At 43.9% G+C, this 16,279-nt stretch overlaps 1 protein-coding gene across 2 annotated transcripts in view; it reads left to right on the top strand.

The window, feature by feature from the left end:
* Positions 1 to 16,279, top strand: part of IGFBP2 (insulin like growth factor binding protein 2) — a 59,113-nt gene continuing 42,834 nt past the window's right edge. For both annotated transcript variants that reach the window (XM_060278475.2, XM_035128175.3), the window contains exon 1: positions 1 to 2,528. In XM_060278475.2, the coding sequence (XP_060134458.1) occupies positions 2,099 to 2,528 (430 nt within the window). In that variant the 5' untranslated portion in view covers positions 1 to 2,098. The remainder of the gene's footprint in view (positions 2,529 to 16,279) is intronic.

Here is a 16,279-nt window from a genome sequence, read left to right as displayed (position 1 = left end):
GGGAGGTTGGTCATAGAATATTATTGTGTTGGATTTTCAGATTCTTTTTGAAAAATCATGACCATAGTATCTGCCAAGTTTTCTTTCAGTGCCCAGATATTGCAAAGATCTTTCAGAAGCTAAAATTTTATTTCTAATCCTTCATGTTGCTGATAGCATGATTAGGTCATCTGTGTGCAGCACATTCTGAACTTCTGAGTCATGTAGGGACAGACTTGGAATATTTCAAGTGAGTGGAAGATTGTTGAGGTATATAGAGTGAGTGGTGTCATCTGAGATCTCGGACAAGACCTAGGGGTTATGGTCTGAAGGCACATAAAGTCCACTCTCTTGCTGAAACTAAGCAAGTTTGGGTCTGGTCTGGTCAGTGCCTGAACTGGTGACTTCCTAGAAACTCCATGTATCACCAACTTAGGTTCCATGATGGAAGGTAAACCTCGCTTCATTACCATATCAAGGCTTTAGAAGCCCATCTGCTGAAGCACAACGGAAAGAACGTTAAGACAGCTATTATGCTAGTGTTGTGTTATGATGTCATCACAGACAAATACAGCATCATGATATTTAGGATGGATACATTTACTCGTAATTCTCTCCCTGCATTTGAGGCAACAAGTTCAACCCAATCTCACCCATGTCTAAGCAGAAACAATTCCCACTGGTTTTAATTTATTGTAAATTACTCTCAAGTAGGATTTCAGCCTTAAATAAACTATAAATTTATTTAAAGCTTTTTTTTCAATTACAAGAGTGCAATAAGTGCATTTACAAGCACCTCACACACTCACATTTTAAATCCAACCACCAATTTTCACTTTGGGTTATCAAAGATCAAACACAATCAGTATTTCACAAATTGGTATTGTCTTTGTTAATGCCTTCAAAACTTGATTTCTAAAAGGAAGAAAAGTTGAGTTTAGCAGGCTTTTTAAACACCCACTTTTTTAGAATCAACTTTTTAAAAAATAGGAAATTTCCCCAAGAAATCATCTGTGAAATTAGGTTGTCCTTTTACAAGCAATTATTACTGTGTTGATATATCCCTTAATATATGGTATGTTTATTTTTGTACCATTTTAGTCCAAAGCAGGTGTACAATAATAAAAAAGAAACCCACAGAAAATAAAACAAAATGCAGTTGATCAAACCAGAACTCTGCACCATGCTCCTTTGGGAGAACAAGCAGGATATAAATTTAAGAAGAAATCAATCAATAATTTTAATGCTTCTTTAAAATAACAGGAAATGGAGAAACATTGGTAATCACATCTATACCGGTAATAGCAGAGGGGTGAATACTGCCAGCCTCCTGATTCAGCTTCTAGTCAAGGTTGTTGCATGAGCTTCATTCTCACCTGCCCTCTTGGTTGGCTCCCCCTCCCCATGATTTTCATTGAGTACCTAATGTGAATTTGCTTTTCAGGGATTTACAGGGTTATCTCTTTATTATAGCACAGCAACCCTGTGAGGTCGGCCCTGAGAGCCTGTCCCTCGTTGTCAAGGCCATCACACCCAAACTCAAAGCGGCCCTCTCTTCCCGAGCTCTTTGGAGAGGAAAGCCAAGATACAAATTGCTGCCGGAAGAAAGCTGCACCTGTTGAATTGCTGCCTGTCATGCAACCGTTAACCGCAAAGGAAGCCCTGCCATACACCTCAAATATTTTAGGGGCGAGCAAAGGGATCTCATCCCCTGGGAGTTGGGCGTGCTTATATGATTTTTTTACTCCGAAGGAAGACTGTGTGGTCTCCGTCGAGGCAGGCAGGGCAGAACGCGTCACCTTCTCTCTCTCTCTCTCTGTCTCTCTCTCTGTGTGGGGGGGGGGGGGAGAGAGAGAATGAGAATGTGTGAAAGAGACAGACAGACAGACAGACAGACAGACAGACAGACAGACAGACAGACAGACAGACAGACAGACAGACAGCGCGAGAGAGGGGTGGAGCAGAGCGGAGCCCAGCTCCCTCCCCGAGCGATCCTGCCTTTAGGACCCAGCGGCGGCGGCGCGCCCGCCCCTCTCTCGCCTCGCAGCACCTGCCCGGCCGGCGGGCGCTCTCTGGCAGGCTGGCTGGCTCGCTCACTCCGCGAAGCGCTGCCTCCACGATGGTGCAGTTGCTGTTGCAGCCGCGCGCCGGGCGCTGCTCCTTGTGGCTGGGCTTGGGGCTGGCGCTGTGGGCGTCTCTGCCGGCGGCTCGCGTGGCGCTGCCCGAGGTGCTGTTCATGTGCTCGCCGTGCACAGCCGAGCGCCTGGCCGCTTGCGCGCCGTCGTCGCCGCCCGTCTCGTCCGGATCCGAGGGGGACGCGTGCCCGGAGCTGGTGCGGGAGCCCGGCTGCGGCTGCTGCCGGGTGTGCGCCCGCCTCGAGGGGGAGCCGTGCGGGGTCTACACGCCGCGCTGCGCCTCGGGGCTCCGCTGCTACCCGCGTCCCGGCGCCGAGCTGCCCCTGCAGGCGCTAGTGCAGGGCCAGGGCACCTGCGCCCGACGGAGCGACGCCGCCGAGTACGGCGCCGCCAGCGCCGAGCACCGAGCGGCCGGTGAGTGGACGGGGCGCCGGTTCCGCGCGGGAGGCTTTGGGGGGAACTAGGGCGTCAAATGAACCCCCGCCCTCTGAGCATGTGCAGTGTGCTCCCCCCTCTCCAATTATATGTATATATGTATCTATTTTATTGCTGCTATGTCCCACCTTTTCCTCCCAAGAGCTCAGGGCGGCGCGCGCGGCTCTCCCCCTCCCCATTTAGTCCCCCCAACAACCCTGTGAGGTAGGTTAGGCAGAAGGGCGAGGACTGGCCCCAGATCACTCTTCATTTGAGCTGAGTGGGGAGTCAAGCCATGTTCCTAGCCTGACACTCTAACCACTACACTACCCTGGCTCTAACCACTAGGCTTGAAAAGACGCTGGGCTTACTTCGAAGGAGAGGTGTCCCAGGTATTCTTATGAATCGACCTAATAACAATGTATTTAAGTGAGTTGCTTTAGTCATCTCTGAGGATCCCGTGTGGGAAATTGGCTGGCGAGGGTAAACTACCCGGTAGCTGTTGGGGCAGCAAGCAGCAGAAGAATCTGGTGTGAAAGGATATCAGGAGTCAAGAGTTGAACTAGTGAGCAGATGCATTATTGTGCAAGGATGGGGAGGGAGGGAGGCATGGGTAGCAATGGGTGAACACAAACATTGGGGAATTTGATGTGGGGTGAGTGGGAGGGGAAGGTCTTATGCATAAGGATCTTGAGGTGGGAGTCGGGACACAGGTAGTTTGGGTAAATTTGACAGGTGTGGGGTTGGATCTGAGGAATAGACTTCCTATTGTATGCAAAATTAAAAGACCAATGTATTATGCAAAAATGAAGATATGGCAATAGAGTTCTGAACTATTAGTAACTTCATAACTCTGTGTTTTTGTATCTGTTTAAGGTGTACATTGTTGCTTAGGTGTTTCCTACACCACTTAGAAACATTTTAAACACATAGACACTAAATAATCCACTCTACCCTATCAAGACTGTAAATGAGATGCCTTCTGTTTAACTACTTTCCTGTGTGAAAAGTTGCGTGCAATAAGCAAGTGTGCTCACAAAAGGCTTCGTCAAACTTCCCAACATAGCACGCTGGCTTTTTAAAGGCAGGATAGCGGGGAGAGAGCAGCAGCAGCAACATTCAAAAATATGGTCCATCACAATTCTGCCTGTTGGCTCTGTGGCACAAAGATTCTCACGAGCTACTTTACAGTCTTACATCGCAGCTCTGGCTGCTGTGATTGCACAGATATTACTCTGCTGTGTCTTGCGGAGTAATATGTGAAGTGTGAATGAAAATTATATATCTTTTACCATGCAGTGGACCTGTGTTTAAGAGCTGTCCACCTGTGGCACCCTGACTCATGTCCTTGGGAATGTTTAAGAACATGATTTGCCATTTAGATGTTTGTGGTGTACCTGTCGCAGACAGGGCTGCCGTATGAAGCAGCCGGAGGCAACACTGGGTGAGTTTAACTTTCTTTGGTCATCTGCTCTTAACTTCCCTTGTCTAAGCAGCTAAAGCTATAGGGCAGGAATGGGAAACCATTCCACCAACTACAGCCAGCATGACCAATGGTTAGGGATGATGGGAGTTGCAATCCTTCCTCAACTGGAGGGACAAAGGCTCCCCAATTCTGCTATAGAATGAAATCCAATGTTAGCCACACTCAGAGTAGACCCACTGAAATCAGTGGAATAACTCAAGTCCACGGGTTTCAATGGGTCTACTTTTGAGTATGACTGAGTTGGATATCACCCATTGTGTCCGGTTATCAATTGATTGCAGTTAGTTGCAATGACATTTTAACTCATGCTGACCAAGGTAGAGAATGAAGGGTTGCATGTGTGGGTCTGTATCTCTCATATTATGGTTTGATGTGGGAAGAAACTGTCTTAAAAACCAGTGTGTAAAATATAGGTATAAACACACAGCTTCTGGCGGACACATGCCATCTTTACCTACAATAAGTACCGTACTTTGTTGTAATTTTTTCCCATTATGAGTTGTTGACTGTATAATTATCTCAGACATTTCTGAATATATGTATTTGGACTCACTTAACTTTTCACACACACACAGCACACTCACAAGCCTGTCTGTTGGAAAAGTAAACTTTAAATTCAGCAGGACTCACTGAGGGCAAATTATCATAGCTGAGTTCTAGGGGATCTGACTTGTGTTTAGAAGTTCTCAGGTTGAATCCCTGGTGTCTCAAAGAAGAGCTTCCTGAAACCCAGGAGAGCCTCTGCAAGCCAGAGTAGACCATATTGAACTAGATCAGGGGTCCCCAAACTAAGGCCCAGGGGCCGGATGCGGCCCAATCGCCTTCTAAATCTGGTCCGCGAACGGTCCGGGAATCAGCATGTTTTTACATGAGTAGAATGTGCCCTTTTATTTAAAATGCATCTCGGGGTTATTTGTGGGGCATAGGAATTCGTTCATATTTTTTTTCAAAATATAGTCCGGTCCCCTACAAGGTCTGCGGGACAGTGGACCGGCCCCTGCTGAAAAAGTTTGCTGACCCCTGAACTAGATGGATGAACCAATGGTCTTACTCGGGAACACAGGAAACTCCCTTATGCTATGTATTTAGGATTGCAGCATGAAACAAAATGAAACTTTTCTACCTGAGCCCTGCGCTGCATAGTGTTCAGAAAACCACGAGCCTTACAGAATAAAAGGAATGTGGAGTCAGAAAAGCGGGGGATTGGATGAATGTGGATTTTGGATTGAACTACTTTTCAGCTATAATAAATGATTCACCTTAACACTTCGTTTCATTGGTGTTGCTCAAATTAACTTCATAAATCCTTTTGTAGCAGTTTCCCTGATAACACTTTCAAAAAAGCACACTGACAGCTTTCTCCATGCACCTCAGTATTGTCCCAAGAGATGGCAAATGGAACTGCAGAACATAACCATAATAGTGTAATGATAAAAGTGAGGAACTCTGATATTTAAAACCAGAGAGGTCTAGGAAAGCAGCAAAACAAGCTCAAACCATTGAACCACAGAAAGCAGGACTCCCATCAGATATAGGCTAAGTTGTAGTGAGTTTTTGGAAATGGGTTTACTCTTCATTTAATTAAGTTAACTTTTCAACCGGAAAAAACTTCACATAATGTTGTTTGTTCAGTATTGCATTCCAATACAATAAAAAATGAGTGTGTGATGGGAGGTTTTCCTTGATAAACAGAGATGGCTAACTGGGGCAATTGGTATTTGCTGAATTCAAGTGTGGAGGGGGGTAGCTTAAGATCATTCTCAGGAGCGCATGTGAAATTATTCTGAAACATACTTTGGCATGTTCTCATCTGTCAAAAGCTGATTTTAAAATTTTTATTTCTGTTTTACATGCAAATCTCATGGACTGCACTTATTTGCACAGGGCAGGTTGGGGTAGAAAAATCCTTCTCTTGACTGGGGATTGGCATGCAAAACTTGTATGCAATTCCTAAATTAAGGGGTTGGCAACTTTTATTTTGTCCCTGATGAGAGTCAGGAAGGTTGCCCAAGTGAAACAAGGAATAAGACTGAGAATTCTCCTGCTGTGGGCTTTGGTATTGTTTAATCTTCCACTGAGGTCTGGGCTGCCAATCCAGAAAAGGCTGTAGGCAGAAAGAAATACAAATAATCCACAGCAAGAAACGGATGCTGTTGCTGATTGCAAAAAAGGCTGTGGGTATTCTGGGGAATGTTGGAATGAAAATATCAAGTCTGTGCAAATCAAACTGACGGGCCAAATAGAGCTGTACCCTTTTGGGGTCCAGTTTTATAAAGTCTTAAACCTTCACTTCTCCCCATGAAGTTACTCAGTGCCAATTAGATTGACTGAGGTAGTGTCTCGATGCTATTTTGAGTGGATTTCCTTCCTCACTTCTGCTCACAAGCAACCGCATTCCATCCATTGCAGGCATGGGTAGATGTAACCAAGAGTCGCTGCCAACTGTTTTCAGTATAGCCTTCCAAATTCTATGTGCAAAGAGTCCATAGGTTTCATTCTAAGCTCCTGAATGATAAATATCCATTTGGCAATTGACCCTAGACCTCAAAGGACTGTCTGTAACTTACTGACATAAACACAACTTGCTGAATGAGGACCCGGCAATCTTTTATTTGAAGTTTCAGAGGCTAAAGGTTGCTGACTGCTTATTATGTTAACTCATCAACATGGGAGAATACTCATTTCTGAAAATAGACTAAAATATGTTGTGAAAACCAGGATACATGCACCTGGTTCCTGGAAAGAGGAACCAGGAACTGAGGAGGCTGTGTAGCCTGGGAAGAGCTGCAAGGGTCTTTACTGGGGAGGCAATAGGGCAGAGGGGGGCTACATATTGTCACTCATATCTTGGATAAGCATGTGATTATCGTCAGTTAGCCTTGAAGATTCATGTGTGCAGTGGGGGCTTAGATCATTTTCATTACCTTTATGCAATGACTATTTTTGGTATCGTCAACCAATAATGCTAAGTTTGGCTACAATAGTCTCTATAGCAATAGCAAAGGTGAATGCTACCTGGGAGTTAGCCCCAGTGAACTTGAAAAACCCCAGGTCACCTTTGTGGCTGTGGTAGGGACTAACTTTGAAATCCACAGCCAACTCCGCTCATACTTTCAACAGACTTGTGAAAAATGAATATGTTGCTTATTTATGTATTCACAATGTTTCTGTACCACCCAATAATGAGTGTTCTCTGGGTGATTCACAAAAGTTAAAGCCATGACATACAGAAATGGAACATACGGTAGACATAGAACTGAGGAACAGCAGATAGTCAATGGGCAGTGTCTAAACCCTTGCCAAAGGAAGAATGAGTAGGGATAGGATGAGAAAAGAAGTTCAGCTCTGTGGGTGGGGAGAAACCCAGCCAGGTGGTCAGTCTGTCCATCCTAGAGGTCCCTACTCCCTAGTCTGTCCCTGGGAAGTGTCATGGTCTAATCTGGGGTGCCTTTTGGGTGGGTTCGAAACCCCTTGATCAAAAGCTGCCTTGTTTCCGTGTCAGTGCCCTGGCTCAGGACTCTTAACTAGAACAGCCTGAAGCTGGTGTAGTTAATTTTCCTCTCAGTGGACAATTTTTTTTTGTTTTAAACTGCCTGCAAGGGGGAGGGAATAAAAAGTGCCCCCCACTTCTTCCTTGGCCGGCAGAGCTTGGGAAGTGATTTATGTTTTGCAGCTTAAATCTCCATCTCACTTAGGATTGCTCTGCATGGCAACTGGGTGAGAACTAAAGTTAATGCAGTTTACACAAGCCAGTTCCCACAAAAGATCATCAGCGAACATAACATTGAAAATGAGGAATTTGCACATCAGCAGGGGAGCACTTAAGGAATCCTGAACTCTTCAGTTATTAGCCATTGATATTGGATGCTACAGAACTGGGATCCATAAACCTATTTAACATAATTTCTCAAGGTTTGAATAAAAGGATTGTATGTGGCAATTTTGTTGTAAACCCCTCCCCCCCAATCCCCAACCCCACACTTCCTTCCATTTGTTGCGGAAGTATTCTTGTTAGGTTTCCCCCCTTTCCTGTTCTCTCACCTTGTTAACTTGATTGATCATCCTCTGTTCCTCCCTCAAGCACCTTCTTAGTGTGCTTTTACACATCAGATGTAATAAACTTGCTGCAGATGTTCCAGAGGCAATAAATCAGCTTGTCCCCAAGAGATCATAGGACCATCACCTCCTAATGCACAGTATTTCTGTGGAGTGGATTGGGTGTTGCAGCTTTTTGTTTGTAGGGTGTTTTTAGGTTGCCATTCTGCCCCTGCTTTAAATGTTTCCCAAGTTATGGAGCACTGCTAACCGGTCAAGATCCTGGCAGTACAGTATTTTATTGCTATTGGAGCTGTCACTGAAATTGTCACTATCACAGCCTCTTTTGCACTTTTCCAGGAGTAGCACCGGTGTAACAGAATTTTGGAACGGTGGGAAGACCTCGAACCATTTCTGATCATTCCACAGAGACTATCCTTAGAAAGACAATTCAGATGCTCCTTGATTTTGCAAAGGCAGGAAGAATTACAATGCTGGTTATTTAAAACTACTAGCACAGCTAATAAATATCAAGCAAGCAACTAACTGAATAAATATAGGCTTTTGACTCATGTGGCTGTCTTTCTGTGTGGGTGCTATATAACTGTGGACTTCAGGAAAATATTTTGCAAGGCTTTAAACTTTTCTCTTGCCTTTTAGCAGATGTTCTGCTCTCTCCTTGTTTCAAACATGCCTTGCTTCCTCTTCTTCTAGATTGGAGGTGGGTGTTAACTGAACCTGGTATTGCTAAAGGGGGCTGTTGGAGCTTCTGGACTGTGGAAAGCAGTTTGATGGGGCTTGAGTAAGGACTAACAATTTGGGGTGTGTTTGTGAGGAGTGTGAGATACAGAATGCATTTAAAATTAAAATAAAATTCTGCAATAATAAAACCTGCCAATCTGTGCTAGCACAGAGTCTGGAACAGCTATATCAGTTTTGCTTGCCAGACCTATAACATGACTTAAGACAGGGATGGGGAATCTGTCGTTGGACTCCTATAATTCCTGCTCATAGACCATTCATGTTGGGGTTGATAGTACTGTAGTCTGAAGGCCAGCAATATTGTGAGGACCACAGGTTAGCCACCCCTGCTGTAAGTGATGGTCCAAAGTTACCCAGTGTTTCCATGACTATGCTAGAATTCGTATCCACGTGTGTTAGCACCATAAATCCATTTAGTCCAGTACTCTTATCTCCAGCAGTTGCTGAGCTTGGGAAGCTTACAAGTACAGGGCAATATTGCATTGTATGTGGATTTAAGTAAGATAAAGTAAATAAGAGGAAATAGAAATGCAAAGAAGATAGGAAATGTAATTAGAAAGCTATCTAGGGGAAAGGGAGGAAGGAGTGGACTCAAGAGAGTCAGAATATATGTGAGGATAAGAAATGTTGATGATCTTTGTATTGAAATGGAAAACTAATAAATATTATTTGGGGGGGGGATACAAGTACAGGGCAATAAAAAACAGCCACTTCCTGATAGTTTGTCCCCAGCATCTGGTCACTAGAGATACATCTGATTATGGATGTTGCATTTATCTGTCATGGATACTGCACCTATCTCATCCTTCCATGAGTTTGTCTAATCCCAAGCAATATTATAGCACAAGATGCTTAGGATCTGTGGCATCTTATTGATTAGTTATTGCTGTCCTAAGCAATAAGGGCTCTGCACTTTTGAAATGATCTGATTTGAGCAATTTGAGACCTTAAAAATTATTAAAGATTTTCTTGGTTTACAAAAATACATGCATTTTCTCTTTTTTCAGGTTGTATTTTCTACAGATCAGTTATATTTCTGTTGAGACATTAGTGTTGTACACAGTATAAGGTTGGGGAAGGAGAGAGGGGGGTGGGATGGTAAAACTTACCGGTATATTCTTTTACCTAGTGTATGTGTGGAGTTTAGCTCTCCCTTGGTATGAAGAGGAGTTAAGAAGACTTGTGACCTTGCATGGAATTTAGCCTTTGGCCCGATGCAACATTAGTTCAGTACAGACGGTTTTACAAGTTCTGCTAATGGAGACTTCAGTAATTGCAGTGCCCTGATCCATGGGGTTCATGTTACACGAGCATGTTTGGGCTAGGATGAGGAACAGGATCATCCTTCTCTTTAAAACGAGAATGACTTTTCCAGCATGAGAGAAAATCTGAAAAGCAAAGTTCCTTTTTAAAAAATAGAATTTGAAATTGATGCCGAAATGTGATACTAGAAAAACATAGATAGAATAGATGTTGCTTCATTTTCTAATACCCTGCTCACATGGCATAGCTGCCAAGTCTCCCACTGAAAAATGCAGGATCAGCAGCGGCGCGGCACCGGAAGTCTCTTCTACGCATGTCTGGACATGCGTAGAAGCAACTTCCGGTGCCGCTCTGCCCGATTTCCGGTGCCCAGGCATGGGCAGAGCGGCACCCGAAATGGAGCCTCCCTGGCAGGTAGGAAATCTGGGGGATTTCTGGGATTTTTTTCTATTTGGGATAACAGCGGGAAACGGATTAAAATCTGGGGGTTTCCTGCGAAAAACGGAAGGCTTGGCAGCTATGTCATGTGGTGGCACTTCACAGAGACCAGTACTGTACTTTGATACCTAGCAGTACAGTTGCAAAAGGTATGTATGTTTTTGTTGGACCTAAACAGAGAGAGATGTTTTGTGCCTGTTGTGGGATTCTGCATCCTTTCTTGAAAATACTTATTTACCTTTCTATTCTCATTCATAGGAATACAGAGTTATGCATCTTTGGTTTCCCCATCTAGTGCAGTTTTATAATCCACAAGAAACAGGATTCTTTGTTTCCAGAAGCTCTCGCTTGAACCAGATCAATGCTGATGTGTGTGCTTGCTTGGTTTTGGAAGTTTCCGTTCATACAAAATCTCTACATTGCAGAAATCTTGTGATTTTTTAAATAAACATTTCTTAGAATCTAACAATATGTCTAAACCACCCATCCTAGCTAGAGACAGGTTTTCATTGTTAATGACTTTGCCTTTATATGAATGACTCATTCAGTTGGCTATTGAACAACAATTATATATTCTTGCACATATGTAAAGGTGTTACAAAGGCCCCTTTCTGTAGGGTAGCACTAATGTCCTCCCGGGTATGCCGTCCTGAATTTCCATCAACTTTGCGGGAGCCAGATCATAGTCCTGATCACTAAAAGTGCCATCCATTGATACTTCAGATAAAAGAGCGATTCCTCCAGTATTTACCCAATGACATGACATACTCACCCAGTTTTAATTATATCCTTGAGTCTGCAGCAGTCTCTCACAATTGCATACAAGTTTGTTCCTATGCTGATGCATTTCTAAACTCATTGGCAGTTCAGTTAAGCTTCCTTTATAGAATTGTTCCTATAAGCAGAAACATTTTAATATTGGGAAAGTTGAGGCAAATTTCTCTCTCTCTCTCTCTTTCAAAAAACACACCAAAAAAACCAACTCTTACACTGAACTGAGCTCTGGCATTTGTGACTGAATCTTGGTGGTCCTTTTTGAGAATTCAGACAATATGCAGTGATACCTCAGTTTAAGAACAGTCCAGTTTAAGAACAATTTGGTTTACAAACTCCGCAAAACCAGAAATAGTGTCTTGGTTTGAGAACTTGAATCCGAACTGTGGAAGGGCACAGGAGGTGGGAGGCCTCATTAGGGAAAGCGCGCCTCAGTTTAAGAACGGTTTTGGTTTAAGAATGGACTTCCAGAACGGGTTAAGTTTGTAAACCGAGGTACCGTTTTACCTGCATATATAACTTGTGACAATAGCTCTGCACACACCTTTTGCCTTATGGCTCACAAATTATGGCATTAAGACTGTTTTCCATCTTACACTGTTGCTGCTTGAGATAAATTACTGGTTCTACCAACACCACAGAGCAAGATTTGAATTTACTCTATGTGCAACTCAAAATATACTGATTCCCAAGCAATGTGAGCTTGTAGAGCTTAGATAGATCAACGGATCGATGGATCGACAGACAGACAGACAGACAGACAAGCAGATAGTTGTGCTTCATTTCTGGCACAGGAAGCCCACATGGGGGGGGGGCAGCATGACCATTTTTATCCCAGCCACATCCACCTGCCTTGCACCTGTTGACTGATGCAGAATAAATAATGTTGTGGTTGTTAGGGAATATAATCAGTGCCAAATGCCACCCCCACTTTCCGTAGGAATCTTCCTTTGCATGTGCTGCTTGATTCAAGCTGCAAAGGAAGAAAGTGCACTCCTGATTTCTCTTCTGAAGTTATGTCACTCGCCACCCCGGCCAAAAGAGCTCAGGATCCTGCCTGCTAGCCAGATCCTGTTTCCCCGCCTCTGATCTATCTTGGTGCAATCTAACTCAGAGCTCAAGCAAGTGAAGAAGGAAAGTGACTTTGCATTTATGGAACACGTGGCAAGCCTCCCACATGCCCCCTCCTCCTCAAAGGATGTGCTCACACCTTACTCCGTATAGCTGGCTTTCCGCAGTTCCCCTCCATCTGGTGCTTTTCTATTCAGAGTCTGGCACAGGGCCACTGAAAAACAAAAAAGGCAACCCATAGCAACAGAAAAGGAATGTATAAAAAGACTGCTTTAACAACACCCCCAAATTGTTCTTGTAAAATCAGGCAATCTAGACTACTGCAACCTCTTCCCACCTTTGGTTTCCTTTAAGGCATGTTCCCACATGCCACAGGAAATGGCAGATCCCTCTAGCACATGCCTCATCAAAGTGGTTTCAGAATAATGTCAGACCATTGAGATTGCAAGCAGAGTCCTACTGGGTCACGCCAAAGGCACATGTAACCCTGCATCCGCTATGGTTTTCCCAGTAGTGCTGTATGGAAGTGAGAGCTGGACCATAAAGAAGGCTGATCGCCGAAGAATTGATGCTTTTGAATTATGGTGCTGGAGGAGACTCTTGAGAGTCCCATGGACTGCAAGAAGACCAAACCTATCCATTTTGAAGGAAATCAGCCCTGAGTGCTCACTGGAAGGACAGATCGTGAAGCTGAGGCTCCAATACTTTGGCCACCTCATGAGAAGAGAAGACTCCCTGGAAAAGACCCTGATGTTGGGAAAGATGGAGGGCACTAGGAGAAGGGGACAACAGAGGACAATATGGTTGGACAGTGTTCTCGAAGCTACCAACATGAGTCTGACCAAACTGCAGGAGGCAGTGGAAGACAGGAGTGCCTGGTGTGCTCTGGTCCATGGGGGTCACGAAGACTAAACGACAGCTTCCAATTGAGTGCAGGAAGCTCTTGCAGCCTATCGGAAGCCACACCTTTGTTTTTGAACAGTTCCGGGAGTCAAAGAAACTCCCAGAACGGATTAAATTCGACAACCAAGGTACCACTGTAATGTCAACACTTTTTCCTGGTAGGAATCTTGATGCAACATGACAAGAGTGTGATTTGGTTGGGACCCCATGCAATACCAGAGTGTGAGCCGGCCCAATATTATTTATTTATTTTGTATACTGCCTTATACTCATGGGTCTATACCCGCAATAGGATTTTCTTATCCTTTAGCACGTAGTGAAGGACTGGCATAAAGAAAGGAAATGCCTTCGACTTTAATTCTGATATTAAAGAGTGGTGTCAACTATAGAACACTTTGGGTGGACCTTTTTAGACTTGCCTGACCTTGTTGAGACTAGATCTTGGTGTCAAGATCAACAGAAATCCAGCTTAATTTCTCTAGCCGTTCTTGTTGTTAGTCACGTACATGAGCTGACCTTGTGCATGTCTCTGTACTTAACAAATCACATGAAGGTGAATTTGTGGCTGAATTCTCCATGTAGTAGGCATGCCTGTGTTGAAAAGACACACCCACTACTATAAGAACTCCTTTATAACTATGGAGCTGCTTTCTACTGAGGGTGGCTGAAGGAGGAGGAGGAGGAGGAGGAGGAGGAGGAGGAGGAGGAGGAGGAGGAGGAGGAGGAGGAGGGGAGAGAATCGAAGCACGATGCCTATTCACAGAGGCCAAGCCACAATTTAGCAATTGCATCTGAATCAGACCAAAGCTGCACAGTCCGGAGACCGCAGTGTGTCATCATATAGAGATAGTAAATGGCAAGGGTCTCTTAGAGAAAAGTATTTCTAGTGATCATAATTTGGGACAGCGGGTAGAATTATCACAGATTATGGCAAGACATCATCTGGAATGTTATCCCACTCCATATAACAGGATCCAATTTCCACCCAGCAGATTTTGGCCAACCTGAGGAGCTAGTAGTTGTTCATTCTTCATTGGTCAACTTCATGTAGTGTGGCTCTCACTCATCCACTAGCACAGAGGGAGGCAGAAGCAGCTTTACTACTTACAGAACAATGGAATGAAGCACCACACATTTTCTCTACTGTCTGTAGAACTACAGACTTGTGGACTTATTTCTTTTTCGCCCCCTACGAAAGAGAGTGAAGTACCAGTGGGCCAGTTAATTCCCTCAATGGGTGATACATGGCATGTCTGGATTCCCAGTCAAACTCTGCTATCCAAAGAGTATGGCGATTCTGCCTTTGGCAAATACACAGTGTGGTATTTGTTTGTTGGTGTGTGTGTATCATAAGAGAGGCAACCCAATCCCACTTGTGTGCTTACTTGCTAGTAAGCCAGTGGGACTTGCGCCTAAGAAACAGTGTTTAGGATTACAGGTCCAGTGAAAATAATTTCTTTTAACAGAACAGCAATATTTTAAACTAAATTCTGCTGGGTTTAGGGAACAGAGAGAAGTACTGAAGATTTCCCTGATTTGCCTGGATTTCCCTGACTTGTGCTTGTTTCTATTAGGTATTTTGCATTCTCATTTTGTATTTTTATATTGTGAATAGCCCTGTGATCTTCAGATGAAAGATAGGATACAAATTTAATCAACCAACCAATCAATCAGTTAATTATAATGATGAGGATGAGGATAACAACAACCAAGTGATGCGCAACCCATTAAATTTATCGGGAAATTGTCTTTGCCTCAGACCACAGAACTCATTTTAACCACTGTAATCTTTGTTTGGCTGTTTCTTTAATTAAAAAGCAAAATAAGTCTTTTCTCACTTGCTTTCCCTCAGCCCTCCCTTTCCAGACAACATAAAATTACAAGCCCTTTACAATTTACCACTCCTGTTGCATCCTGGGGGATCTCTCTCCAGATGTTCCTGACCGCGGTTGCAGGCATGCTAAAAAAAGAAAAGACGCTGCCCTCCCATAAACCTTTAATTGATCCTTTTATTCTCCCAACACATGTTGGAACAAGACTTTGAAAGAGTTTAGTCAGTACTGCATGACTGCCCATCCTGCGGGAAGATACAATCGGTGAAGCTCTTAGCTTATATGTGCTTAATTTATAGCAAAGGTGAGAGCGGCTTCACCTACCCTTCGGGCAACATCTTGCCTTGATGTAGAAGAGCAAGCTGAGTGTCTTCCTTGTGACTCTGCAGCTTAGAGCCATGATTCAGTGTAAAGTTATGTCTCTAATAAAAGAGAGGGCTGTTTTGTTTTGTTTTATCTTGGAGGTGCAATTACTTTAGAGGCTGATGGGGGTGAAAAACAGCCCATGGGTAATAGCGTCTATATGTTACTGTGGATTACTTCTGCACCTAGGAGGGAATTATGCCAGGTTCAGTCCAGGTAGGTCTTGGACGGTCCCAGGCCTGAAATGCTGGAGATCTGCTGTCAGTCTGTGTAGACAATACTGCATTTGATTGGCTAATGGTCTGCCTCTGTATAAGATGGAATTCTGTGTTCTTTGAACATTTCCTGACAGCTTGGGCAATTTCCCTGCACGGGGCATTGAGCCGAGGGGACTAATAATAATAATACCTATATTTATATGGGTACCTACTCAAAGTGAGGGGGGACACAATAAATTGTGCCCTTCCTCATGGTTCTGCCCCTGCTGCCAGGAACCACATTAAGTGGCTTATCTGATCTAACTTTCATAATTTTATGGCCCTTTATGGGTTTCCAAATTGTTTCAGTTGTTGAAACTTTTGAATTACCGGCTCCAACGTGTGTGTGTGTTTTTAAACTGGGAGATTTCTCCCCCCCCCCTCCAGAGTAACAGCTTGTCTTTGAGCAGCAAAAATGTTCCAGCTGACTTCGAAAACAGTGCAGAGGTAAAGAGAGAGAAAGAGGGTAAATGTTTAACTTTTTTCAATAACAAAACAGGGTAGGATGTTAACTTAAACTACAGCCCTTCTCTCCTATAATGAACTGCTTTTCCCTATGGAAAAGCG

The sequence above is a fragment of the Zootoca vivipara genome, chromosome 1 (genome assembly GCF_965207765.1).
Source record: "Zootoca vivipara chromosome 1, rZooViv2.hap1.1, whole genome shotgun sequence".
Lineage (NCBI taxonomy): Eukaryota > Metazoa > Chordata > Lepidosauria > Squamata > Lacertidae > Zootoca > Zootoca vivipara.
The sequence above is the reverse complement of the archived record's forward strand: the minus strand, read 5'-3'. Positions and strand labels throughout refer to the sequence as shown.